This window comes from Corvus moneduloides, chromosome 7 (assembly GCF_009650955.1).
Source record: "Corvus moneduloides isolate bCorMon1 chromosome 7, bCorMon1.pri, whole genome shotgun sequence".
NCBI lineage: Eukaryota > Metazoa > Chordata > Aves > Passeriformes > Corvidae > Corvus > Corvus moneduloides.
This window is the reverse complement of record NC_045482.1, coordinates 23,347,108-23,374,432: the sequence shown is the minus strand read 5'-3', so window position 1 is coordinate 23,374,432 and position 27,325 is coordinate 23,347,108. Positions and strand designations below refer to the sequence as shown.

The 27,325-nt window shown below is 49.2% G+C and overlaps 2 protein-coding genes across 5 annotated transcripts in view; one reads left to right on the top strand and one right to left on the bottom strand.

Annotated features, from left to right (window-relative positions):
• Nucleotides 1-3,230: 3,230 nt before the first annotated feature.
• Nucleotides 3,231-22,811, bottom strand: STK11IP (serine/threonine kinase 11 interacting protein). 3 transcript variants are annotated; one of them, XM_032114780.1, is made up of 24 exons: nucleotides 22,686-22,811; nucleotides 22,384-22,586; nucleotides 20,254-20,328; nucleotides 19,931-20,026; nucleotides 18,884-18,991; nucleotides 18,605-18,676; nucleotides 17,511-17,640; nucleotides 17,238-17,341; nucleotides 16,297-16,386; nucleotides 15,206-15,247; nucleotides 14,547-14,714; nucleotides 14,197-14,278; nucleotides 13,723-14,088; nucleotides 13,349-13,539; nucleotides 12,267-12,377; nucleotides 11,334-11,529; nucleotides 9,475-9,948; nucleotides 7,887-8,002; nucleotides 7,598-7,695; nucleotides 7,238-7,416; nucleotides 6,679-6,763; nucleotides 6,111-6,193; nucleotides 4,386-4,612; nucleotides 3,231-4,079 (listed from the first exon to the last, which is right to left on the bottom strand). In XM_032114780.1, the coding sequence occupies exons 1-24, from the start codon at nucleotides 22,738-22,740 to the stop codon at nucleotides 3,939-3,941; spliced, it is 3,492 nt and encodes a 1,163-aa protein (XP_031970671.1). In that variant the 5' UTR covers nucleotides 22,741-22,811; the 3' UTR covers nucleotides 3,231-3,938. The 3 variants fall into 3 exon arrangements, with proteins under 3 accessions (XP_031970671.1, XP_031970672.1, XP_031970673.1); XM_032114781.1 differs by lacking the exon at nucleotides 15,206-15,247; XM_032114782.1 differs by lacking the exon at nucleotides 19,931-20,026.
• Nucleotides 22,812-23,100: 289 nt separating this feature from the next.
• Nucleotides 23,101-27,325, top strand: part of SLC4A3 (solute carrier family 4 member 3) — a 33,961-nt gene continuing 29,736 nt past the window's right edge. Inside the window, exon 1 of one of the 2 annotated variants that reach the window (XM_032114468.1) lies at nucleotides 23,101-23,167. The gene's annotated coding sequence lies outside the window, so the exon portion shown is untranslated. The remainder of the gene's footprint in view (nucleotides 23,168-27,325) is intronic. The other variant, XM_032114470.1, reaches the window with a different exon arrangement.

The following is a 27,325-nucleotide window of genomic DNA, read 5'->3' as shown; positions in this document are numbered from 1 at the left end:
GCACTGGAACAGACAGACAGCTCTATTAGGGACTGTTTGTCCTGATACAGGACAGCTCCGTGACTAGCTCAATAACCTTCTTCTGATAACAGGCAGAGGCACACTCCGTCGCAAGAGCACCAAGGGCAATGACCATGCCCTCCATCACAGGCTGAGAGAAGGCTGAGATGGCCTTAAAATAAAGTCTCCTTCTCTTTTATTCCCCCACTTGATCATGCAGCACAGTGTGGGGAGTGGGGGGTATATGGCCCAGCCCCTGCTCACCTCTCTCATGCTGTGGTGTCCTGCACAGTTCCTGGGTGCTGACTTCTGCCAGCACCACGTACAGCACTTGAGCACAGCCTGAATTGGCTGCTCTTCCCCTGCCAGCCAAACTGGAGGGCAGCCCACAGGGAAAGGCTTTACACAGGCCCCAGACACTGCTCTGTATGCTGGGTAAGGATCATTGGCACCTTGGAGGGATGAAGCTGGCCAGACAGGTCTATGACCCATGAGGAACATGTGCCCTTTGCTGCTACACCTCAGGTCCCCTGGAGATGAGGCCAGCAGGGATATTCTGCTACAAGTAAATGACCAGTCACTCCAGTCACTAGGCTTTGCTAGTTTGACACAGTGCAAGGGGGCTGACAGCTAACCCACAAGCTATGTATGCTCAAGGCAGTACTGCTTTAGAGGGCAGAAAGATGCAGCAGGAAGCACTGAAATAGCCAAACCCATGGCAGAAGGCATCATTTTCATTGATAACAGCAGAGTAAAGCAGGGCTGGTATGTGCCTGTGGAAGAGTGGTGGTAGCTTCAGGCTCATGGCAATGGCCTGCCTGAGCCCACGGCTGCCTGCAGCCTGTCTCCAGAGCCCTGTGGCCACCCCAGCCTGGGAATCCTTTCAGCTACATACAACTTGAGACTGCTTCAGGCAAGCACAGGCAGGGAAACAGAGATTCAAACCAGCCTTGCTCTGTGCTAGCAGCTGAGTGCTGGAGCCAAGTGCACCCATAAAAGGAGAGAGGAAGAAGAGGCAAAATCCAGATTGTTTAAGAGCACATCTGGGGGACTGCATAATCAGAACTGAGACAGGCAGAAGATAATCTGCAGCTGGTTCAGTATGTATTCCACTTTCCTGCAAACCCCAGCTCTCCTACACAGCCAGCAATGGGATGCCTGCAGTGCTGGATGGTGGAGTGTGTCAGGGGAGCCCTTGCACACACCCAGCTGATGCAAGGAGACCAGTTAATGTAATCACTGCACCAGGTGCAAGAGGCCCTGCAGCAAAGCATTTGTGATCATGGAGTCACCACAAAGGGGTTAATCTGTAATAACCAGGACAAAATGCTAAGCGAAAACAAAGCAAGTGTTTCATGAAGACGCAGGAGACAGGTTGCAGGAGTGCACATGAGCTTCCCCGTCAGCACAGCAGCCAAAGGAATGCAGAAAAGCAGGGAGCTGTTAATGGGACCAAGAGGCTAGTGCTGAGCTGGGAGCACAGACCAGCAGAGACATGGCAAAGAGGATAAGCAAATGAGTAGTCACTTCTGAAATTAAAAGCGCAAAGAGCTTGAGAAGAGCTGTGGACAGGCACACAAGCAAAACCTTTGGTTCCGGCAGTCCACACTTTGTCAGGCCCCTCAACACATACCCAGATACTGGAGTGGCAAAGGTGCAGCTTGGCTAGGATCAGAAAAGCAAGTTCCAGGGATGAGTTTTCTCAGGGGATCAGCTTGAGCAGAAGAGACATCAACAATCTGGTCCAGTAACTCCAAATTTGACTCTTGCCTTTGTGAAAAATGCAGCTATAGAAGGTGAAGACAGAACTTACACAAGCTCCTTAAATGGCAAGATGAAGACAAAAAACCCTACTTGTGTTTACTGGCTCAGCTCTCTGAGAGTTCTTCCCCCAGACAAAGCTGAGGACTGAGCTCACTCCCACTTAAGATCTGAGATCCCCAAACGAACAGTGAGCAGCAGCCATATGCTGATTGAGGAAGAGGGGAGAAAGTGGGATGCATTGTGACATCTGCCTCCAGACAGTATAGATCTTGTCAATCAAGTCTACAGAAGGCTAGATAAAAATATCAGCCACTGTGGGCCTTCAGAGACTCAACTGCCTCTGGAAGTCACAGGAGAACGTCCAATAGTACAGTGACCCCAAGAAAGAGTGGCCTTCAGACACAGGATGGAAACTGAACTTCCTGCTCTCCTAAGGCTATCAGGATGGCACAGACGGGTTTGAGCAGGAAGGGAAACTTTATTGCATCTGTTCAGGGAAGCAGCAGGATGCAGTGGGACCAAGTCCCTGCTGTTTTCTTGACGACAGAAACTGAAGCCACAGGCACCAACTTTGGGCATGTGGAAAGTTTGAATGTCGTAGAGACTGCTGTGAAGAGCTTCCATATTCTATATCCAAAGAAAACAGGCATCAGGTCACTGAATGTCAAATACATGTCTTTATAAAAATCAAGATCACATTGACATAAAATACAGGTTTGTCACTAAGGACTGAACAGTCAGAAAACTTGCCCTGAAGCTGTGGACTAAACATTTGTAGGAAGACAGAGATGCTGTTCTGGGAAAAGCTACCATCAGTAAAGGTCCCTGCTTGGAGTATCAGATCCCACCTGTCAGCACCTCAGTGTAAGAGGTCCATTTCTGCCCACTCCCACAGGGAGCTTCAACTGCATCAAAACACCACACACAAGTATCTACCTTTGCTCTTCATTGGGCAGGGGCAGAGGCTCTATGACATAGCAAGCCCTGGCCGGGCAGCAGCATTTTTTGAGCTGCATTTAACTCTGTGCAGGAGAGGTTGAGACGAGGTAAAGCCTCGTACAGGGAAGAAGCTAGAGGCAGGCACTCCCACCTCCACAGCCACACCAACAACAGCTCCTGAGAGAGGCAGGCCTCTGAGGGCCTGTGCAGCCAGTAAGCAACGTGCTGGGGCTGGAAGGCCACAGGATGCCCACCTGAGGGCAATTGTCAAAGGAGAACACCACAACCAGTACCTGGTGTCAGTCTAATCCTGTTTAAACCTTGTTCCTTTGTTGCTGTTTGGAAGCCAGGCAGGTGGAGAAGATTAGCGTAGCAGCCCATTGGCACCTGCTCTGAACAGGAAGGGGAGAATGGCCTGAACCCAGTGAGATGCTAGGGAACCCTTGAGGCAGCAGCAAAGCTAGTATGGAAGACCTTAGAAAGACATGACAGCACTGCAAAAGAATGAAACAAGGACAACATGACAATTCAATAAATATAAGCTTTTATTACAATAGAAAATAGTAAAACTCATGTTAAAATAGACTCTTGCTTTTGGACTGCTCAGAAAAGGCCTAAGCCTCACTTACGCCTCCTGGTGCCCATCAAGGTCCTGACCCCTAAGCAATGAGCAATACATTTCTGTGCTGAGAACCTCGAGGCTCCTTCCTCCCCAGTGACAGTGAAAGACTACAGCAGCAGACTGAGCCATGCCCCACAAGGCAGACAGGTAAGAGCTCTCTGTGGGGTTGTGTACAACATGCTTCATCCCCTTGTGCAATCAGGCTCCTGTTTGAAGCAGGCAGCTTTAGGGAAACCATGGACAAGAAGGAGGGAGAGGGAAAAAAAAATCATCAGCATTTAATGATAGCTGTCCTGAGACAGGTAAGAAGGCAGCAAATGCCATCTGCCAGAAAGACCAGAGCACCTGACTGCCCTTGGGTAGCTTTATGCACTATTACAAGGAATACTATCCACCTTCTCCTTCCATGCCCATCCAGTGCAAGTGAATGACTGTGCAGTCTGAACCATCATGTGCTCCCCTCTTACTCACCAGAAAGGGCCAGGGGCAAGAGTAGAGTGGAAAGCAGAGGCCACAGGACAGCAAGGTCAGATGCGAGTGGGAGACACTTGTGCACCATTGCTGGCACAGCAGCACTCTTGACTCCAAGTCCCGCCTGCTCCAGGCACCAGGCTCACTCCAGTGCCTCATACACAGCCTTCCGCAGCTCGATTGAGAACATCTCCTCCCACGGCCTGCGGATCCACTCCACCAGCCCTGCCAGGAGCTCAGGGCACTCTGTGCGGATGTGCCAAGTGGTCTCCACCTTCAGTACCTGGCAGGGAGGAAAAGGAGGGAGGCGAATGAGCAGACTGGCCTGACAGGCACCGATCAGCCCTGAGCCACTATCCCCCAGCACAGCTGGCCAGCTCCTCCTAATTCCTCTGTGCCCTCCTCCTCCCTCTCTGCTGCCAGCAGTGGAGTGTCCCTTGCATGAGTTTCTGCTGTGCTCCCCTGGCTCTGTGGTATAAGGCCCTAGGTTAGGATGGCAGATGACAGCCCCAAGAGACACTCTTGCAGGAACAGGATCTGAGCACAATCAGCCCCCAGCATCTTGACCCCATGACCACCTCCTGGTTACCTCATCATAAAGCATCAGCTTGATGTCACAAGGACAGAGGCGATAGGTTATGACATTGCTGATACTGGTGATTGGCTGCTTCTCCTTCAACTGGATGTTGCTCCTAGGAGGCATTTCTGCCTCATGGTCTTCATCCAAGGAGGGCTGCACCTGCCACTGGTGATTCTCCTCCAGCAGAAATAGCATGCTTCTGGTACTCAGCAGCGTCACAGGGAAAACAGATGCCCCTAAAAGGACATGAGGGAATAAGAAAGGCTTTGCTGAGAGCCTGAGTCACCACAGAACCAGCATTGCTCTCCATTCCTCCCCTAGGGAAATCCTTTATAGCAGCAGTAACTTGGGTGAACAACCTTATCCACCTTCCTGACTGAAGAGGGGACCAGGGTAGTGAAACGTGGCTGGGCTTGACCAGCTTATCCAAGCTTGTTGCAGGAGCATGCATATGGAAGACCACTGCTCAGCAAGCCTTGTCCAGCCCATGCCCTCAAAGTAAGGCAGGAAAAGTCACTTGAGTCCTTCGACCTCTTAAACAACATTTTACTACCCCTTAGTTAAAATTTGGCAGCTGCAGCTCAAAGCCTGCCTTTTTTGGCCTGAATTCATCTGGCTGCAAATATCTGACGGGTGGAACAGAGAGCACACACGAAGTTTAATACCAAGTTGGGATGTGTCATAAGTATGACAGGAAGGAAAATAGTTTTGATAAACTTTAGGGAACATAAATATAATCCAGCTATTTCAGTGGATGCAAATTAAAAGCATTACAACTTGGCAATAAGTTAGATGCACAGTAATAGGGAACCATTAGCAAAACTGGCTGAGGTCACAGGGGATCACAAGCTGATGCAGCAATATGTTGCTTCTCTCATCACATCTCACTCTTGGGAATTAGTAGGACTATCAGAAATGGGATGTTTAATTAATCCTGTCTACTTGGTAATGACATCTCAGCTGGAACTGTGTCCAGTTTGGGACACCATACTCTAAAAGAGGAGAAAACTGTAGAGTAAGAAAAACGCACTCTAAATCCTCCCTCCCACGCACTATTTGTTCAGCTTGAGCAGACCAATGAATGTACTTCCCACAGATTCCTTCTGATCCTCACTCTCTCATACCTCCCCAATGGCCAATGATGACCGGGGGTGCAAAAGCTGTAACAAATTGGTCAGAATGTGATTAAGAGCTAGGTTGCTTTTTTCAGTGTCCCAAGCTAAGACGACACTGGAATTGTTCACTGAAGACTCAAATCCCAAGTTTAACACATTTGTCCCTCAGCAAGGCCTGGAACAGAACTTGATGGGCTCCAGCAGGCTGCTCCTATCCTATCATCTCAGCTTCTGGACACCTACTTCTGTTTTCCCCAAGGAAGGAGTCTTTCAGCAACTCACACAAACCAGCTGTTTTTATGACCCCTCCTCTTTCCCTCAGATCAGGGCAATGATCCAGCCCTCAGATAATCTCTAGCTTCTCGAGTTGTCACCAAAACTGGTGTGCAAGACCAACTGCTCCCTAGAGTCTGGGACTGGGAGATTCACTGGATGTACAGAAGTATGCTGCTACCCTACACAACCCAACGCTAGAAAAGAGCCCTCACCCATGCCCCCACCCCATTCCACAGCTGGATGAAGGGTGCAGCTCTTTTCCCACAGACTGTACACTAAAATCACAAGCATGTAAGCAGACAGCACAATGTGTGGGACACCTCACTACTGAGATCTCCTGTACCTTGGATCAGGTAGGCCAGCAGGTAGAAGAAACAAGTTTCATCTGCAGCTGCAGAATCTGTGGTCTTGGAGTCCAGCAGAGGCCTGGAGGAGATACAACAGTGGGCTGATAAGGAAGCACTGTGTTTCCAGTCTAGGTTTGCTGTGAACCAGCTACTGTTCCCAGTCCTCCTGGGGACAAGAAGGACCCATCTCTTCCACATAATGCAAAGTCCTCCCTCTCCTGGTCCTCTGACTACCACCTTGCCAGCCAGGAGCCAAATGCTTCTTGAGTAAGAAGGCTGCCCTATACCTCCTATTTTTTCTCCCTCCATTATATTCTGCTCAGGCTCCTCCAGAAGAGTTGAAGTTGCCCTGCCTGGCTCAGCCCATGACACCCCTTTGCCTGTTCACCCTCTGTGCAGCAGACACTTGAGACAGCTGCCCTAAACCTGTAACACAGGCCTGGCTGCCACTCCAGTAGTGCCTCCTTCTGTGCTACCCTATTTCCAGCACCATGCTTTCCAGGGCCTGCTGGACAAGCAGATATCCCTTTCTATCTGAAATCCCAGCCTCTCACAGGCTCTTACCATAGCCAGTGTTGGGGATTCATTTCCACAGTGGGGATTTCCTTCACCTTACTCCTGTGCTTAGCAGGCAGTTCTTGCATGAGATCTAAAGAGGGGAGAAGGCAGGTAGCTGTCTTTTATTGCAAACCCAAGGGCAGTACGTAACAGTTCAGGACACTTCTCTACTGTTCAGAGAGGTGCTGCAAGTTATGATGCCAGTGGGATTCTCCCCCAGCTTTTTTTCCGAGTTCCTATGTCCACACACACAAGTACACGGCCTCAGTGATTTAGGCTGAGGCTTTACAGTACCTGAACAGGCAGGCAGCTGCTCCCCAGCCAGCTGGAGGAACACGTGCCACAGTGGCCAGTAAAGCCATGGCATGGACTGCTGGGCAGAGAGCAACTGCTCACTCTCACTCCCTCTACAAGGAACTCTTAGTGACGGTCCAGTAAGACCAAGGAAAGGATGGTGTTTTTCCACACAATTTCCAACATACATCCAACAATAGCTGTCCTGATAGTTCCCCAAGAACAAATCTTTCAAATCCTATTTCCCACCCCCCTAGAGCTCTACTCTTACCTGTCAGGGTCTGCAGGAATTGGTCACAGCAGCTTTGGTTCCGGATCAGCAGATTGTAGGAGGCTTTTGGGTTCTCAAACTCCATTCGCAAGCTCTGGTGGCAGAGTCCCACTTCCAGATGAGAAATATCAGACAGGTAGTGAGAGTCAGTCTTCTTCAGCCAGTCTGCAGGTTGTCCCCTAATCACAGAGCACAGCCCTCAGCTGCAGCAGGCTGCCCCATCTCCTCTCTCATGTCAGACTGCAGCAGGGGGTTTGCCAGAAGAGCCTGTGCATGTCACCACACCTCCAGGGTAAGGGCAGCAAGGCTAGCACAGGCTGGCACTACCCAGCACTCACAGACTTGCTGCAGGGTCCTCACCTGATAGCTCCAGTGACTTCTAGCACATAAATCTTGAGATCAGAAGCAACCAGGATTGAGAGGAACTCTCCTTGCCGGCCAAACTTCACCATGACCACCTAGAGCACACAGAGGGTGGGTCACAGCCTTGGCCTGCCCCTTGACAGCTCACTCACAGAAAGGACTGACTCAAAGACACTTCAGCTCCCTTCACATCCCACAGTCTCTGGGATGCCACCTCAGTGCAGAACTTGCAGGGTGGCAAGAGGGACAGCTGAAGAGTTGTAGGGGTGGTGCTGTGAGAGCTCACCTTGAGGAAACACTGGAACTCCTCAGCATTCTCCTCAAAAACCTCCATGTCCAGGTACAGCTTCAGGCGATGATCCACTGACCGGAAGTCCCTCACGTTCAGGACGCTGTTTACAGCTGAGGAGAGCAGAGGGCAGCAATGACACTCTGTCCACTGACCAGGGGCTGCCCAAGCATGCAGATGGGCACCAGGGCAGCAGTGTCACCTTGTCTGCGCACCTGCTTCCATCAAGTCTCTTGTCAAGACAACAGGCCAAACACAGGCCTTTACATGCCACAGGTCTCCATGTGAAGATACAAGGGGACTTTATTGCTCCAACACTTGCTTTTTTTTTTCAGATATACAAAGCTTTGGTCTAAGCCAGCCTCAAACTGTGCTTGGCTGTTTAGTCACAGAAGCTTTGCTGCTGGATTTGGCAGGAGGGCAGTTCTTTATCACAAAGCCAGAAAGATATTTCTCATTTCAGCTGGTGTCAGCTCAGGTCAACTTTTTAACTCTGACTTTGATCGTGGCAAGGTTAAAGGGGCCTGAGGAAGACACTAATAAAACTGCTAAAGAATATAATTAGGTTTGTCACGAAATTGTATAACCAAATAATTTATACAACAGCCACAATACTGCCCAAGAGTTAACACTTCCCAGCAGAGCCTGTTCTCCACCACAAACACTACACTAATCAACCGCTCCTCAGCAGGAACTTTCCCCAGGCTTGGTTTTAAACTGGGACCTTGCAATTTGACCCCAGAAGAGAGACTGCTTTATTTCTCATACTTCAACTGTACAAGACTGAACATAGCAATCTTAAAACCATGTTCTACAACCAACTCCTCTTCTGAGGCACAGCAGTCTTGAAGGACCTCTATAGATCAAGAAATCAACAGGTTTGCAGATCAGAACTAGACTCAGCTGCAGTAGAGTCACTTTCTGGGCTAGACCAGATAACCTCCACAGCTCCTTTCCAACTTGTTATTCTGTAAATTGCAAGCTGATGCCCAGGCAAAGGCAGCCTGCTACATCAGAAATCCAAGGTTCTTCAGAAAAATCATTTATCGACCTCCTGTCTTGCATGACAGCCCTCACACAGCCAGCATGCAATCTCTTGGACAGGCTTTGTCATCTGAAGCTCACAAAAAAAAGTGAGGAAAGCACAAGCAACTGTAGATCCACAAACCAGAGCCTCCTACTAGCACACCAGCCTCACACTGCATTTAAGCCAAAGAATAAATAGAGAGAAATTGTGCATACTATTCTCCAAAGGTAATGCTCCAGCTGGCAACTCATGGATGCTACAGGAACCCAGCGTGTCCCTAACTGAGCAATGCAGCTTCCAGAACAAGACCCTATTGCTCAGAGCCTAAGCAATAATAGGTATTAGGAGCTGACTCACTTCTCCTACCTTCAGGCATGAGGATTTAACAGAGAGGGAGATGAAAAACTCTGCTCATAAGAACCATATGTTTATGGCTGCTTGTACTTGATGTCCCCCTTCCCCATTAAACAGGAGGTAGTGTACCCTGCAAGCACCAGTGATAAAACCAACAACAAGCTGTCAACACCGCTAAACCCGGCACAGTTTCCTCCTACTCACAGGGACTGAGATTCCACGTTTCCTCGGACTCAGAGTTCAAAGAGAGCGGGGAAGGAGTGGGTCCCCGAGAAACACTGTAATGGTAGCTTCCCATCAGGCTGCCCCCGTTGGTGTCCGTGTGGCTGAGGGACAAGTACTGGCTCTTCACACCCTGCTCCTTCCCACAGCTGCCATCTGATCCATGGGAGGTGGGATGAAGAGTGCCCTCGGGCTCGATGCCCAGCTCTGGAGTCCTGGTGCTGTTGCTGGTGTCCATCTCCGTGCTGTCCTCCCCTCCGATGTAGAAATTCCCGCTCTTGCTGGCCAGGACAGATGCTTCCTCTGGACCCTCCAGCACAGAGTCTGACAGGTCCTCACTCGTGCTGTCGGCACCGGGCGGCAGAGGCGTGCTGGAGCACTCCTCGGAAGGCAGAATGACCACGTGGTCACTGGAACAACTGGGACAGGCTATGGGCTCACCAGCTGCTGCAGGACCTGTGAAAGATTTTGTCAGGTATAAAGAAAAGCCAGAACAGCAAGATTTTACTTCCCCCTGTGTCTTCTGCAAACCACAAACCCTCTCTTTTCAAGGTAGAAAATAGTTACAGTCTGACTTGAGCAGCTTGTTGAGCAACTTTGTCCAGAATCATATCCTACATACCTCCCCTCACAGATCAACAGGAAATTCTGGATCAGTGCCACATGAAATAGCTCTGCTCAGATTTAGGGTGCCCCGTGTGGGCTGTGGTTGCAACTGAAACTACATCAAGGCTTTGGCTCATGACTCCTGCACTTCACATTTGCAAGTGCTAACATCACCTCTGAAGCCCAAGCTCATGACCAGTCAATCCAATCTTCCTTAGCCACCTCCATCCCCAGTGTGCTGTGTCCCTTCCCCAGCTGTCCTCATCCCTTCTGACCCTGATTCCTGTTGCTCCTTTCACCCACACCAGGACAGACTCCCAGCTGGATCATGGGACTCCCACTACTCTGGCAGAGAGAAGAAAGTGTCCTGGGGTGGAGAAAAGTGCTGCAGCCAGGACAGCACTTCTGTGTTCACTGCAGTACTTCCAGGATGCTTTGTCAAACACCATCTTCTGAGCTAAGGCACTCCCCACTTTGAATATAAACTGAGCTTCGAAAAACAGCAATCAGAAGATGCCTTTTCAGCATGAGCCACATCTCAGCCAAAACACCACATCTAGTTTTAGACACCCAAAGAAAAATGTGGACAAATGGGAAGGAGTACAAAGAACAGCAAGAAACTGAATGTATGAGATATGACTGACAAGTAAATTATCTAGAGAGTTAAGCTTATTTAGTCTAGAGGACAGAAGCCAGGAAAAGTTGCCGGGGGAGAACAATGGCCCTCAAGTACAAAGAAAGGAATAAATTGCTCCCCCAGAGTGGCAGCAAGAGTGGGCTTAAGATCACAGACAGGGAAACTTTGGTTAGGGTTCTGGTTGTTTTTCTGATGTCTAACAGCCAGTTTTACCTGAAATACTGATGTAGATTCCCTGGAAGCTTCCGTTAGCAGAAGTTTTTTAGAACAAATAAAGTCTCTGTGGCAGAACTGACTACATGACCTTTAGGTCCTCTCCCAGACTTCAGCTTGCAGCACCCCTATGCTCCCCCAGGCCACCCAGAACAGGAGTGCTGCTTGCTTAATCTTAAACCAGTGGCTTATTCCTGGAGCAAACAAGGCAGGCTCCTCCCACTCCAAGCAGGCCAAATGAGAGCTCATCCCACAACAGGTTTTAATTCCAGTACAGCCCATGCATCACCTTCTCCTATACATTCCATGCTCTGCACCCCAGCTGCCACTCTGGAAGTCTGCCTGAGCATTAGCAAACATGCTTCTCCTAGTCACTACAGCCTACCTTGATCTGAGGCAACTAGGGTCTCCAGGATTTTGGTGTCTCCAACCTCTGAAGGATAGGAACCTTGATGCCAGGGGGCCAGGGATTGTGAGAACTCCTGCTTGCATTTCAGGCACTGGAGCTTCACGTATCCCTTTTCTTGGTCCTGATTTCGCCGATTCTCCTCAACAGCTGGGGTCAACACTTCAAGGATACACTAAAAGTAGCAGCACAGGGAAAAAGATGCTATCAGGCAGCTATGACTGTCCTAATAAAATCACGCTTCTGACACCACCAAGTCTTTTCACATGCCTCACTACAGCATTTCAGAGCATAACGGGTGCAGGAACATTTCCCAGCTGTGCAAAACTTGCCAAGGGCATGGAGCTTCACTGCAGAAGACCAAGACAACCTGTTTTTGCAGGTCTGTGCCTGACAGCTACATACTGACAGGCTCTCTCCGGAACTCTGATCTCAATGGTCCCATCTATTTGTGTCTTTCCTCTAACAACTTGCTCAAATGTACTTAAATAGTATATTGAGAAAAATTTTTTGATTAGAGACCAGAGTCCCTACAGCAGCTGTGTGGACACAGCACTGACACTCACTGTCCAGAGGGCCGAGCACAGGCCAGCACATCACTCAGCACCCACAAAACATGACATTGCACATGCACAACAAGTAATGATCACTAGCTTGACTATAAACTTTTCACCCCAAGAGGAAAAAAACTGCAAGACTCTCTTCCTGAGAGCACCCTTTATGCCACAGGAGCTCCACTGCCCATGGCCATGCTCACAGGGACTTCCACAGGTCATCTGTGCAGAAGAAGAAATCCCGACAAGCCAGACATAGGCTGCAGGTGCTCCTGTGCTCTGAGAACAGCAGCCCTATGCTGGCTGGAAGAATTCAGTGTCTTGCAGTAACACTGCCCCCTCCCCAGGCCTCCCCCACCTGCAGACACTGCTCCGGGCAGTCGTCAAGCACGACATATTTGCGCTTCTGCCGGTCCTTGCGAATGTAGCTGAAGTGCAATGTGAGGACAGGAAAAACTCGCTCCAGGTCCTGCAGGAGACAGAGAACACCTGTTCTAGCATGAGGGAGAAGCTTTCACAGACTACATTTGTTTGCAAACAGCTGAAACGTGGCCATACAAGCACTTAATTTTGGGTGCCCTAAGCAGCCCTCCACAGTTGACAGCATTTGGGCAGAAATAAATAAACAAATATAAAGCTAATGAGTGCTGACAACACTTGCGTTGAGTGCTCGAAAAATTGCACGAGCGCTTGAAACTTACAACAGTAACTTTCAAGGCCTAAAACAAAGCATTTCAAACAAACAACTTTTCATGAAGGTATTTCAGAAGAATATCAAGCCACAAACGTTCAGAAAGGCACAAGGACAGCGTTTAAAAATTAGTTGGAGTTTTTACAGAAAACAGAGAAACCTGTGAACATGTCTGTATACAGACTGAATGTTAAAATCCTACCACAAGGAAAAAGAGATTTCCAAACTCCCTTTCTGAAGAACCACAAAAGCCAAATAGGGCTGGTAATGCTAAAGCATGCACCTAGAGCAGATGGCTCTTAAGGCTCTTAAGCTGATGGCTCTTAAAGCTGCCAGGAGCTTTTTAAACATCACACTGGGCTCCATGGTGCTCTAGAAACAATGCAATCCACAGTCCTCCAAGGCCAGGGTGATATCCCAGCAAGGAATGGATGGCAAGGAGGTCTCCACCTCATTTAAGTTCCTCTTGAGAAGTCTCTCACTGCTCCACACTGGAACAAGTCCAGCCATTGTCTTTTAATTCCAGTTTTGGAATAGATTTGATGCTGACTTCTGCTGCATTACTGCAGGTAGTCTAAGCAATACAGATGCCATTAGAGACAAATGCATTGGCTGGAAGAGATGCTCAATCAAGCAAGCTTTGCAGGAGCTAGAAAAAGATCTGCAAGATTCTCCACAGGAACCCAAATCCAGAATGCTGGCACATATGGGAGTAAGATGACAAAGGCTCACAGAGAAGTGTAACTCACCATCCTCTTCCAGGTCAGCTCAGAGGTCTCCAGATTCTGCAGGCATTTCAACTCCAGCTTGTGGAGGACTCTGGCAGCCTTCAGTTCCACCTCAATCACATGCTTAGCTGTGACTCGCAGGAAGATCCAGTCTGGCTCTGGGTCCCCTTCACCTTCTATTTGGCTCACCAGCACTGGCTGGCACAGGTCCACTGCCAAACAAGACACAGTGCAGGTCAATACATGCAGCAGGCCTTCAGTCCTGCTGGACCCAGGTCCTTACAATTCCCACAATACTGGGCATCATGATACAGCTTCACAGATAAATCCCATTTGAGTCATCTATTCTGTTGTCACCCAAGCCCTCAAATATAGCAGTGAAAGGACCTGTTTACCTTCTGCCATCTCCTCTTCTTCCTCTCCAACCATTAGCTCATCTGCCTCCTCTTCTCCTCTCTGTTCTCCTTCCACAGGCTCAACCAGCTGTACTTCAGGCTCTTCCTCCTTTGCGGTGTCATCCAAAGGAGGAGAGGATCTTTCCTGGGATACTTGGGGCTTTTCCTGCTCTGGGTCAGAGCTCTCACTCTGCAAGTCCATTGCAGCAGGTCTGCCTGCGATCTCATCTGCAGAACGACTGCGGGACACGACGGGTACTTGGTCATGCTCCTCCAGGTGTCTCTTGTACTGCAGCCAGTCAGCACCAAAGCGATCCCTGAAGCTGGCCAAGCGCTTCATCTCCTTCTGATGCTCTAGGATCAGACCTGCAGAGAGAAAACTTGGAAAGTATGAAAGTAGTCACCAGGCCAGAGCACTCCTCTTACTGTGGACACTTTAGCTGCTATGTTATTAAGGAAGATGACAAGCCTCACCAGCAGAGAGGGGTAATGCCTGAGGCTCGTGTTCTGTGTCACTCGGCTCCGAAATACTTGCTCTTCGCACTTTGATTTTTCCCTGGAAAAAAACAGGATAAAAGTAGTTGTGAGGAACTAGAACAATGGAAACAGCACCTGATGTGAGGTTCTGCCAAGCTGAAGGGTTTATAGCTGTTACAGTGTAGAGACACATCAAAAAACACTTGTCAGGGTATATCAAGACTGATATTAAACCCAGCCAGTGGTCAGTACCAGACCACATGTCACTGCACAAGGCTTTCACATTGAGGCATCCCCTTCACCCAACATGCCAGCTACATGGCTAAGAAGCTCTGCCAGTCCCAGACCTTGCTTTTCTTCCGAGGGAGCCTGACGGCCACATTCTCTGCTGGCGACTGACTGTCGCTGAAGTCTGCAGCACAGGAGCTCTCCAGAGCACTGCGGTCCAGTGCAGTTTTCTCTGAGGTAGAAGTGTGGATGGACTGGGACACACTTTGCACAAGTCTTGGAAGGTGCTAAAGTAAGAAGAGAGTATTGACAGCTGAGTGCCATGGGCAGACAAGGTAACCAAGCCACAACTCAGGCTGACAACTTTCCTGCTCCTCACCCCAGACTTTCACCATCTCAGTCAAAACACTGACAACAGATCCTGCCTGGTTGATTGGATTGTTTATCACAACCACTCTGATTTAACTCAATCTCTGCCTTTCTTAAAAATAGCAGATGGGAAACTGATAACTGTTTTGCTGACATGTAGTTCAAGTGTCAAGTACCATACAGTATCTGAAGAGGAAACAGGCAAGGCTCCAAGTTCTGCAAGGCTACATAAGCCAAAATAAATTACACTGGCCAGTTCCAACAATTATTAGGAATCAGCATGAACTGAGACAAAATGATCTGTGTCAAAGTCAAGGTAGCCCATAAAGTTTTAATAGGACACATGCCAATCCTGTCAGAGTTCCCAGTTCCAAAGCCAGTAAGATCAGTTTTTAACAGTTATACTTACCATTAGGTCTGAGGAAGAGAGTGGCTCCCCATTCAAGAAGAACTGTAATTAGAGACCCATTTGCAGTCAGATTCCATTTGGCTGGCACATACTCAGGACAACTTCTGCTGACTCCTATTCCCCTTCAGGCCACCCTACGGTTGGGATCCCTGGCAAAAAACTGCAAAGAAACAACCCTGTTCCTGCCTATCCACCACTCCTTTAGTTGTAGCTACCTGACCTAATAGCATACAAGGCCAGAAGGGACCGCTGGGGTTTTCCTGTTTACCGACTTTATGACTTCCAGAAACGTATCCAAGACAGTTTGTGGGAGAGGTACAATAGATTATTCTACAACAACTCAAATTGTTTTGAAAGGTACTCACTTTCACCTCAAAGCCTGTATCCTACTTCTAGCCTGAATCCATGTAACTTCCAGTAACTTGAGCTCAGTGAAAGCTTTTTCCAAGGTGCAGTTTGAAGGCAATTAATCCAGCCATTTGCCATTAATGAGAAGGGCAGACCAGCTTTGGAACACCTTTGACCCTTAGCAAGTAAGTTCATTTTGCTAAACTGCCAGAACACTGGTTTTGCTGGCTTCTTTGTCTGAAATCAGATTACCAAGAACTGACCTAAGCACTGGAGTGCAAGGGAGAGTGATAACACCTAGATGAGAGCAGTGATGGGGACAAAGAGGTGACCATGGCTGCTGAAGTAGTACATACTTAGGTAAGGTGCACCAAGACTGTGAGTTCCTTCTTTGTGCAGTCTAGCTACATTGTTCCTATCTAGCAGGAACAGAGTAAAGCTCCATCAGAGAGCAAAACTGAAGAAGTAGACAGTGAAGACATATTAAGATCTGAGGTGCTGCAAACCTGAGAACAGTGTTCAACTCTGTCCTGGCCAGCACACCACATAAAAATTTAAGGTTAAACTACTCTGCCACAGGGAAAAAAAACAAAAAACCAAAAAAAACCAGCAACCACAAAACAATCACCACTGTTACACTACTGGAATAAACCTGCAAGTTTCTTTTCCCTCATTTGCCCCTGAGTGTTAGAACACCCTGTGCCTTCAACAGCAGGGGCAGAAGACATGTAGCTAATACTCACATTGGAGAAGGCTGCCCTGGGAGACACATGGACAAGGGCTGCAGATCGGTGGTTTTGATGGAACCATATCGGGTTTCCCTCCAAATGCAGCTGGGTGAAGGAAACAGACAAGTTGTTACTAGAAGAAATATTCTATACCCCAATATATCCTGCCTGCAGGCTCCAGTCTCTCTCTCTGCTTCAAGAAACTCCTTGCAGTTATCAAGCCAGGAGAGGAATAGGCTTTTAGAATGCTTCCTGAAATTAGTTTAGCAAATAGAGAAGGAGATTAAGTATCTCCTACTCATGCGCTAGATCATTATGAGCTTTTTCAGTACTGACTCTGAGAAGTGTTGAAAGAACAGTCCTTTGCAGGTCCAGAGAAGCAGTAGATGCCCCATCCCTGGAGGTGTTCAAGGCCAGACTGGATGCAGCTTTGAGCAACCTGGTCTAGTGACAGGTGTGTCCCTGCCCATGGCAGCGGGTTTGATCTTCAAGGTCCCTACCAACTCAATTACAGAATTAAGGTGGCAACTAGATCTTTAAGGTCCCTACCAACTGAAACCACTCTCTGATTCTATGATCTTCTTTCACAAGTACTATAGTGATTGCTGTGCTCCTCCTTCAGACTTCTCTGAACACACAAATCCACAACAGGATTATGGGAGGATCTTCACTAAATTTGACTTAACTGAACTTGACTTGAGTGTTAAAATCAGAAAGGATGAGCAAGGAAATGGGGATGAATATATGAAGAAAGGTGAGCTTGAGCAAGGGTCACTAAAAATGAAGGCTGAAACACAGGTGTCTGTCTAACTCTCCCCCATTAGTTTCCTGCAATAAAATTAAATGCTCAGGAGTTGAACTTAGCTTTCAAAACCCTCTTGTTACCACAAAGTCTCCATCTTGCACACCCTGTCCATGAGATCCCTATCTATCAACACATCAGGCCTTGTGCTTACTTTTTTTAAATAGTGCAGAGTGGACAATGGTGCCAACTGGGCATGTTCCAGCAGCAGGTTATAGGCCACATCCAGGTGCTGCAGATTCACAAGCTGTTCCACCCCTGTGAACAAAGCAAGAAGCCATCAGCATGCTAGAAGACATAACTTAGGAACCTCCCCCAAAACTGAACCCTAGTAAAAATAGTTGTGCCCAAGATTCCAAGTTCTGTTCGTTCTCAAGGACAACAGGAAGGCTTCAAACTCAGAAATGCTCCTCCCTTGTGGGCTCACCATTAATGCTGTCCAGCTCATTGTTGCGCAGGATCAGAGTCACCAGCTTGGATCGGCTGAAGATGCCAAGGTTTGGCACCTTGGACAGGAAGTTATATGCCAGATTGAGGTACTCTAGTTCTGTAAGGGTCTGTTCAGAGAGAAGAGCAGCATTGGATCAACTGGGACCTTAGCTCAAAGCCTGGCCCTGAACTCAAGACAGGGCACTAGCTTCTACTATTTTTTTGATCCTAACAAGGTCAACCAACAAGTGAGTTTCTTAAGACTGTTTCTGTAGAAAGAGTTCAATGCTCACATTGGGAGTAGTTTGTTTAGGGGCACTCAGCATCATCTAACTGCTTTACAGAATTTGCCAGGAGCACCTTTCTCTTTCCTCGCCAACTTCAATGGAGCATAGGAAAAGACTGGACATCCTGCCTCAGCAAAAGGAGTGAACTATCAAAAGAAACTCTTCCTTACCTTTGTAAAGGTGATGGTGACTGACACCTTGTGAGCCCCACCAACTCCATGAAAAGCTGTTTCATAGCTTTGCTTCAAAGAAGCACATCTAGCCCAGCAGAGCATGGATTTCACTGTCCTTCCCCAGAAACGTGCCATTGTGATGGACTACCCTTTTTCTAGAGCAACTGACTGGTTTCTGAGAGCAGGAAGTAAATGCTACCGGCAGTTTGAACAAATTGAACAGTAAGTTTCTACAGCCCCATGCCTGGCTACATAATTATCACCTGCTGCACAGGTTACAGCAAAGTCTTGGCCACAATGGAGTGCCCACTCTGTGAGGGGCTGTACACACAGAGTACCCTGTCTGTATCAGTGCATTTACCACTCAGCCAGGCTGGACTGCCAAGTGATAACTACAGCTAACTCCCTGTCTTAGAGCAGGTGAGGAATACTGCCTTCTCTGCCTCAGTGCCACTTGGACTGCACATACAGGACAACGGTTTTCAGGCTGCAAGCACTAGCTCTAAGCCACACCACCCTTTGTGATTTTTTCTATTATATCTCACCTAGTAGGAACATGATGTCAATGATTACAGAATTTTAGCAGTATTCTCTGCATAGGAGGAAACTGGTGGTCAGCCCAAAATACTCACCGTTAAATAGTGCTCACAATCCTGGATCTTGTTGTGACTCAAATCCAAGACCCTCAGAGCATTCAATAATTGCTGAGGGACAAAAAGATACTAGATCAGATCCTACAACTGTCTCTGTTACAGCATGAAAAGCCTCTCCTGCTGGGAGAGACCAGCAAAATTAGCACTGCCCACTTCCTCCCAACCAGACCTAGCAGCATCAGTAACATAGGGCCTGGCTTTTGGCTGTGATCATCTCCTCTCTTCTCCTCAGCCAAGCAGGAAGGATGCCCCACTCACCAGTGAGTCATCCAAGGCAGTGATTGAGTTATAGCTGAAGTTCACAGTCTGCAGTTCCAACCATGGGAGAGCACAGCTCAGATCTCCACCACATGCCGAAATTATTTCCTAGGAAGAAGAGAGGAGCCATTCCTTGGTGAATACTAGCTGTTACAGTAAAAGCAGATGAACACAGCAGAACAGTTAGTCTAGAAGGCGGTTGACACAAAGGTGCTTTACAGACCTTGCCTTGCTTAAGAGAGGCAGTGACTTTTATGTCCCTAATTCAAGTATTTGGAGGTGGTGGGAATCCCATGGCCAGATATTTAGAAAACAGATGCTTTTGTTTCCCATACTGAAGTGGCAATAGTTAACCTAATCTGTTGGATTTCTTAGGCTCAGAACATTGAGCACAAAGATTCATGCTAACAAAGTCATTTTCAGACCTCCCTCAAACAAAAGCAAGATACACACTTGTGTTCTGACAGACAAAAAAAGCTCTCAAAGCACTCCCCACCATCAGCCCCTGTTCCCCAGCAGGCATCTGCTTCTGTGCCTCAGAGAGAAGCCCAGAGGCCCATGGCCAGCACAGCCCATGCTACTCAGCTTTCCATGGCTGGAGCTTGCCTTCATGTCTCAGAAATGTGCTGGGCAGCAGTGCAGGTAAGACACTGGGGCACAGCATCTCCTCTGACAATAAGCTCTAATTTAAGGCTGCTGAGGTACAATGAAATAGATCTTGACCAGCTGCAGGCCTTGAATGAGGAAACAGCCAGATACACAGACACAGAGTTGTCAGGCCTAGCTGACACGACTGTTGTCTAGAGCCAGAAATTCTCAAGAAGCGTAAAAGAAGACTACAGAGCACACATGCATGCAAGCAGGGAATCCTTCAACACTGCTTGAGACAGGAGTAGGACCCCAGAATGGGGAAGGGAGATGAAGCCATACACAACATGGATGAATAAAAGGGCTAACACTCCTACATCTTCCTTGTGTGAAGAGCTGTAGGGTCAAGACAGCCTTTCTCTTGCAATTTACCCCATGAGCTGTGTAGAGACAACTCACCTCCAGTGTACTGATACATTTGCAACAGGTTAGAGATTCCAGCTGAGAATAGACAAATCGCAGTCCCCGGAGGCAGTGTGGAGGGACAGACCTTAACTGCAGCAGTGATGAGAAAGTAAGAACAACATACATCAAAATATTACAGTGAAGGAGCAGATCCAAGTTTCACCCCAAGCAAGTGTTGCAGGAGTTTAGTCTTAGCCTTCTAGGGAAGCCACAAAAGTCTACCCAGTTTTTAGGAGCAGAGGCATTCTGCAACCACAAAACTAGTTGAGAAAACCCAAACAGCAAGACTCAAAGCCACTCTTGCCACCTATACTTACTTCCAGATGCCGGAGGGACTTGAAAGGGAAGATCTTCACAGCAGATTGCAAAACACAGTTTGGAACATGAACGAGCTAGAGAAATGAGAAAAAAAATCTCATGTCAAGCTTGATTTGTGCTTCATTACCACCTTCCTGATGCACCAACTGCAGCACCTTGAAAAGGTTCTCCCTCCAGCTCGGGTGATCCCTTATAAACTCTCTCCAGTGCTGGTAGTGGCGTCTCCCCAGCTCCACAGTACAATAGAGGGCAAAGAGAATAGCATGTTACCAAGCGTGGTCTGCCAGCCCACGGAGCTCTTCTTCATCTCCCCTGCCCACATGGCCCACATGACCACTTTCAGCACCACTGGGAGGTCTGACAGCTGGATTCCTCATCAGCCACAACTAGCAAATCTACTAAAGACAAAACTAACTGCTGGAGGTATGTTTATCAAGCAACTGAGTGGAAGTAGCACACTGGTGGGAAGTGTGCATGTGCATTTCACTACAAGAGGCCAAATAAGGCAAATCACAAGCAGATGGAGAACAGAGTTGGTCTCCAAGGCACTGTTAGTGTTAGACTGAGGTGCCTGCAAACCTCCTGGGTGTATTCTGTAGTACAGCCACAGGCCCTTTCACCACAGGGCAGTTAGGCTGTGTTCATGTACCATAAAGCAGCTTATTAAAACCACCTTCTTATTCTTTCTACGGACAGCGCACAAACAGTATTTCTGGCTGCTACTGAAAGTGAGTAATGAAGCAGTTACCACTTCCACTGCAGACCAGAGAGATCATTTCTGCCAGTTATATATACATTCACATAGAAGTGACTCATCAGGTGCAGAACAGACATCCCAAGACCTCATCACCACTACTGCTTCCACAGCTACAGCCCTGGCAGGAATGAATCACTTGCCCACTGCCTGCCAGCACTAATGCTGCACGTTGAACAAGAGCATTTGGAAGGGAAGCTTGCACTGGCAAGCTGTAATGGTCAGTTTTTGCAAAGTTTATTTCAGATGCCATTCTTGCTGTGTGTCTTGATCATCACCTCTCCCTCCACTGTCTTAAAAATCTTAAAAAGCCAGGCTGATATAAGTTATTAGTTTGTCCAAGTAAACCAGTTACCAGACATCAATGGGCAGCTTCCCCTTCTTTACAAGCTTGCTGCAGAGAGAGCACAGGAGCACTCACCACAATACCCTCCTGATTGCAGGGTCACTCCCTGCATCCTCCTGCCGAGAGACCCATGTTTCTCCACAGACACTGGGCCCCACCCCAGTGTCCCCACTCACTACACTGTTACAAAGTCCCCCCAACAACATTCTGATACCACTCCACTCTCACAGGGAAAACATGTCTTTAAAGCCATCAGAGATTTTAGTGCTCAGCCACAGTACCTTCTGAGCCTCCCTGTGGAACCTAAAACAGCTGCTAATTCCTCTTCCCCTTTCAGGCCCCTTTCACCTCTACTATCCTCTAAGCAGTGCCCCAGACCCCAGTAGGATCATCTGCAGCCTCGTAGCACATGCCACCTTTCAAAAAGCTCTCTGAAGAATTCCTTGGTCTGTAGTTTTATCTTTATTACAGCCTCTTTACTACAGCCTTTATTGTTAAAATTAATGAGGATACATTACTAGAAATATCTCATGCTGTGAAACTGATCAACCAGAACCACTGCCCAGGCTGCTGAAATAAGCAGCAGCCCCAGAGTGTGTACAACATCTGACCCCTCTGCTCAAGTTCCCCGGCTCTGCTGCCTTGGGTGAATCAGTCATCACTCCGGGAGCACTCAGCTGTGCTCAGGTGCCAGGCACTGCCTGAATTGCTCAAGCATTTCAGGAAATAATCATTTTCCTAACAATGATAATACCGTACCAAGGTCAGAACATAATTAACTCCTGCTGCCCCTGTTTTTAACTCCGAGAAACTTTCCTCTGAGTTGCATGGCTGATCCTAGATAAGCAGCTATAGACTATCGTGCTGAACCACGACTCCACTGTGGCAAGAGCCCTGTGAGACCCATCTGACCCACGGAGCCTGCCCGTCAGACGGGGGCAATGGGCACTGGAGGAGGCTGCTCTGAAGCTGTGTCTGCCACCTGCACCGGCCGGCCCTGCAGCACGCCCGGCCCCGGTGCGTACAGACCTTCAGAGAGTGAGTCTTCTGCAGGACGTCGAAGAGGAACTGCGCCTGGAGGATGGCGGCTGTCTCGGCGGGGTGCGAGGGCAGCGCCACGAAGCCCCGGTTCTGGTTGCGGGAGCCCAGGTGCTGCTCGAAGACCTGCGTGAGGTGCTGCAGGGTGGAGGTGAGCAGCGTCAGCGTGCTGGAGCCGTCCAGGACGAGGTCCCCTGCAGGAAAGGGGAAGGACGGGCCGGGCCGTGAGTGTCCACACACCGGGGACACTGACACGACCCGGCCCGGCCAGGCCCGCGGCGGCCGCCACTCACCGGCGTCCTGCAGCAGCCGCGCCAGGCCGTGCACCAGCGTCTCCGCCGCCGCCATCTGCAGCGGGGAGGCCGCGGCGACCCCGGCTCGGCACGGCCCGGCCCGGCCGGTCCCGCCGCCGCTCCGCCGCCCTTCCGCGTTACCACCGAGACGCGCCCTTCCGCCGCACCAGCGAGGCGGCCGCCGCTCACATCCGGTTGCCATGGAGCCCGCCCCAGCGTCCCCCTCCCGCGCGGCGGGGCCCGCGCCCCCCGGCCCCCGCCCCGCCGCCGCCCCGCGCCGCCGCCCCGCAGCCCCCCCGGTAAGCGGCGGCGGCCCGGCAGCGGCGGCGGGCGGCGCGGAGCGGGCCGGGCCGGCGGGAGGCCGGGGAGCAGCGCCGCCCGCCGCCAGCGCGGCGCGGCACGTGTCGGGCGGAGCGCGGCGGCGGGGCCGGGGCGCGGCGCGGCGGCGGCGGCGGGCGGCTCTCCTGCTCCGGCGGTGCGAGGTACGGGCCGGAGGGGGGGTGGGTTGTCCCTGCGCTGTCCCTGCGCTGTCCCTGCGCTGTCCCTGCGCTGTCCCGGCTGCAGCAGCTCCGCCCGGCTGCCCTGCCCCGGCCCAGTCTGCGGGGAGCGGGGCGCTCCGGTGCTGCACATGGGTGGCTGCCGGTGCGGGGCATGGTGCATGGCATGGCACGGTGCGGGGCGGTGCATGGCACGGGGCACGGCACGGCACGCAGCGCGGTGCTCGGGGCTGGATGCGGCACGGCGTGGAGCAGTCCCGCGCTCCGCACCGTACGGGTTTGCAAGGCACGGCGCGGACGTGGTGCAGTGACCTCAGTGCCTGTCTGTGTCCCTCTCCTTCTCCGGCTGTACGTGCGTCTGTCAGAGCTGTCCGTACGTCCCGTGGAGGGGTGGCTTATTGTTGCTGTCTGGTGCTGGCACTTCGTTCTGGAGTGAATTTTGTTCCGTGTGTTCATTTATGTGTCTGTGGACCGTGCAGGCTTCGTCCCGTCTGGTACCCTGTGAAGGGCCGGTTGTGAGGGAGAGTCATGGAACTGGCGGTGCTTCAGGAGTGAGTGGCTGTGATGGTTCATCCAGGGTAGTTCAGTGGAGCATAGGATTCACGGAAATATTTAAGCCTTCTAAAGTGCTTGTGTAATATTACAAATTTCAACATAGCCATGTGGCAGAGAGATCCACAGGTTAAAACCCTCACGCCGGAAAACTTTGTGTGTTTACTGTCTTGTGTCGTCTTTTCATTCTGGTATGTGTGTCTGTTCCTTGGCCATGACAGAGGAGAGGTAGGGGCTGCACAGCCCACTCCTGTTTCTTTTGGCTTTGAGGCTGTGAGTTTCACAATAGCATCCAAATGCTTTGATGTACGCAGCAGCACCCCTCCTGCTCCTTTCTCTCCATGGACAGGTACATAAGTATTTCTTCCCAGGAAAATTTTCCAGGCCTCTAATCCTTCTCCTTTGTGAGCTCTTCCTGTCTGTGTCTATCAGCCAGAGTCCCTTCTCCTCTCCTATCCTCAAACCAGCTTTGCCCCTGTGGCTTTATCCCTATCTTAACATCCATTCATAGTCTAGACACTCCACAGCTAAATTATTCTCAGCCGATGACCAAGGGATTAAGGAAGAGCTGTGGAGATGGGTGTGGGACCTGATGGCTATCTCCATGCAGCCCCTTGCCCACGGAGCCTGGGGCAGCCTGCCTGTAGTGTTACTGACTCATCTTTATTGCAAAGGGACAGTGTGAACTGCTCGCCTCGGCCCTCAAAGATGTGCCAGATCGTGTTTTTCTCAGCAAAACAGGGAAGCTCTGGCACTGTGAAACAGCCTTTGGGGGTGAGGGGGAGCCCTGCTGGAGTCCCTGTGAGCAACATGTGGGAGATGCCATAGCTGCCAGCATTGCAGGGACATGCCTGCTCACTTTCCTGCAGAATCTGTTAAGCCTAGATGGTCAGTGTGATGGTCAGGACAAGGTATAGCGATTTATGTGAGCCAGTTCTGTTTACTGGTGTGCTTGTGGAGAGAGTGGGGATGTGTGAGTGCTCACAGGTTGGCAGGCTGTGGATTTTTCTGGCCTCCCTTCGAATCTGGCCTGCTGGCATGACGCTTCTATTACTGAAAATTACTTCTAGCGGGAATGCTGAATCACGTACTCCCCATAACCAGGAGATACAGTAGGATGAAGGTATCAGTCATTTGCTTTTCTTTAGTGGTGTTTGTTTTTTTAGTTTCCCATTTTGTCTTGTGCTCTTCTTATGGCAACCCAGGCAGGGATGCCAGCAGGCTGGGCACTTCAGCATGGTGCTTGTTAGCAGAATTCTCCCTGATACTCCTTTTAAGTTTCTAGTTTAAATTTTAACCCATTCGTAAATTTCTTTATGAAGGGCTGCCTCACAAAAAAAAAAAAAATCTTTAATTGTGTTTCACACTCTTGAGATCTTTCCAGACTGCTGGTTTGTCCCCTCCCCATCTTAGTCATCCCATATTGTGCTAGACAAAATTAGCTCCTAACCTTTCCTTATAAATCAATCCCTCTGGCCCACTAGCAATTTTTTTTTTTGCTCTTCTCTGAACTCCATCTGTTGAAGGTGATAGAAACGCCAGGCAGGATCCCAGTAGGTGTCCGTCTCGCCTTCCTCCAGAGGTGGCACAGACTAAGGGGCAAGTGGCCTCTAGTGGCCATGGCCAGCCGCCGGTGTACCGAAGGGGAGCACCAGTGCTTTCAGGCTGAGGGCTCTCCATTCTTCAGAAACAGGGGAGCTGGTAGGGTAAGAATTGGAGAACACATCTTTCATCCTCACCTCTCTCTCATCCCCAAAGCATCAGAGCTTTCTGACAGCTGGGCCTCAAGTCCTGCTGTCTTGTGGTGCCCACACATTGCATCCTGCTTTCACAGGGTGGTGAGTGGGGCATTGATGGAAACCCCTGAGTATCTCCCAGTCCCTCTGAAATTTCACAGCAAGTCCCCAGGGCTCTCTTACTGCTACTACAACTGTCTGGCTTTTAGTTGTTCAACCTCATTGGAGTGATGGCTTCGGCATAATTCTGAATGCGCTGCTTTGATGGGTAAAGAAAGAGTAAGTGCTGGATTTTCCCTCCCTTTTAACTTAGTTTAGGCAGTAAGGCTGTAGTTTTAAACTCAGTGTAACATCCTGCAAAGCTGGTGCCAGCAGAGTGTGTTGGACCCAGCAGTTCTCCAGGATGTGGGTTTCCTCCGTCCCGGAGCATAAAATGCCCCTGGAGCCTCTGCCTTGCTCCGGACATACCTGAGCTTGACCTGAAACAAAGCACATTGCTTCACACCACTGCTGATAGTTTTTAGTTTACTTCAATGGCCCCACAAGGCATGTTAGTGGCACAGAGGTGGAGCTGAGCATTAGCATTTCTTTTGTTAAATTACTTTTACCATTTTGCTAGGTTTTAGGGATTCTGACTCTACAGGAGCTGCTGTCCAAAGCCCCATTATCTTTTTACTCCCTAAGTTATAGTGCTTACAACGCATTTTTGCAGGCAGTCTGTAGTTATGAATGTTCTGTTCCTTAAAAATGTCCAATCCTTTCTTTAACAGTGGTGATGCCATAGCCCTGCAAAGTGAGGTTCCCCTGCCAGCTCTTCCCACTGGAATAAAATGTTCCCTGTCTTCAGTTTCAAATGTACTGCTGTCTGTTTTCATGGAATTATACCCTCTTCTTGAATTAAATGGGGGGGAAAAAAAAAGCCATGTATTAACCTTTTCTCTATCATGTCTCCTACTAAAAGGCAGCTCAGTCTCTGCTTACAGATGATTTCCAGACCTTTCTCATTTTTTCTGCTATCTCTTGGAACCCTTTTGCTCTATTTTTCTTGGAAAACAGGTTTTGAAGTTGAAGATTACGGCTTAAGATCGACAGAGTGGATTGGGTGTTTTAATTATTTTCTGCCTTGTTCCTGGATGCTGCATTTGCTGTTTAGATGTCTGTCTTGGCAGCTTATTTCTCTTGAGCTGTTGAGGTCTTACTGCAGATGAAATTAGTGACGAGTCCAATGAGGTGTGTTTCAGGGGTTTCTTCCATTACGTTTTGCCTTGTTCCTGATAATTAGGAAGGTGGACCAAAGGAACATCCTTCATCAGTGGTCAGATTGGCTCCTCAAAAACTTGCCTTACAGATGGTCCTGGGATTTTTGGTTTGGGTAAGCTCTTCAGGTAGGCAGGGTAAGCGGACTGTAGACCTTCTGGAGATCTTCAAAGATAGAAGGGATGATGAAGTGGCCTTACTGGTGTTATCCTTAGGCAGTCTTTTGTGTTTTAGAACAGTGTCCCATGCTAGGCACTTCAGATGAGACAGTAAGAAAGCCCTCAGCAGATAGCCAGGACACGGACTATAAGACTTACTCCAAAGCTTTCATAGCTGGAAAATAGCTTGTTCTGAAAGATGGGTTTAAATTCTCTTAATTTTCTTTGTCATAAATACAACTCGTTACCAGAGAGATGTCCAAGCTATCCTCTGACTATGCAGTTTTTTGCTCCTTGATGACATCACTGAAAAAAAAATGTTTTCCTTTGCCAGTTTTGCATTAATTTGTATTCTACCCTTGTAGTTTTAACGAATGTCCCTTTTCTTGTGCTGTAAGCTGAGGACACTCTGCTTCTCCCTGTGTGCAATGCACTGTGTA

Coding starts and splice junctions, on each gene's coding strand:
- STK11IP (XM_032114780.1), bottom strand. CDS start 22,740: ATGGCGGCGGCGGAGACGCTGGTGCACGGCCTGGCGCGGCTGCTGCAG. Junction 18,992..19,930: donor AATGTATCAGTACACTGGAG/GTGAGTTGTCTC, acceptor TCTTCTTCCTAG/GAAATAATTTCGGCATGTGG. Junction 8,003..9,474: donor AACGTGGAATCTCAGTCCCT/GTGAGTAGGAGG, acceptor TGCTCTCCTCAG/CTGTAAACAGCGTCCTGAAC.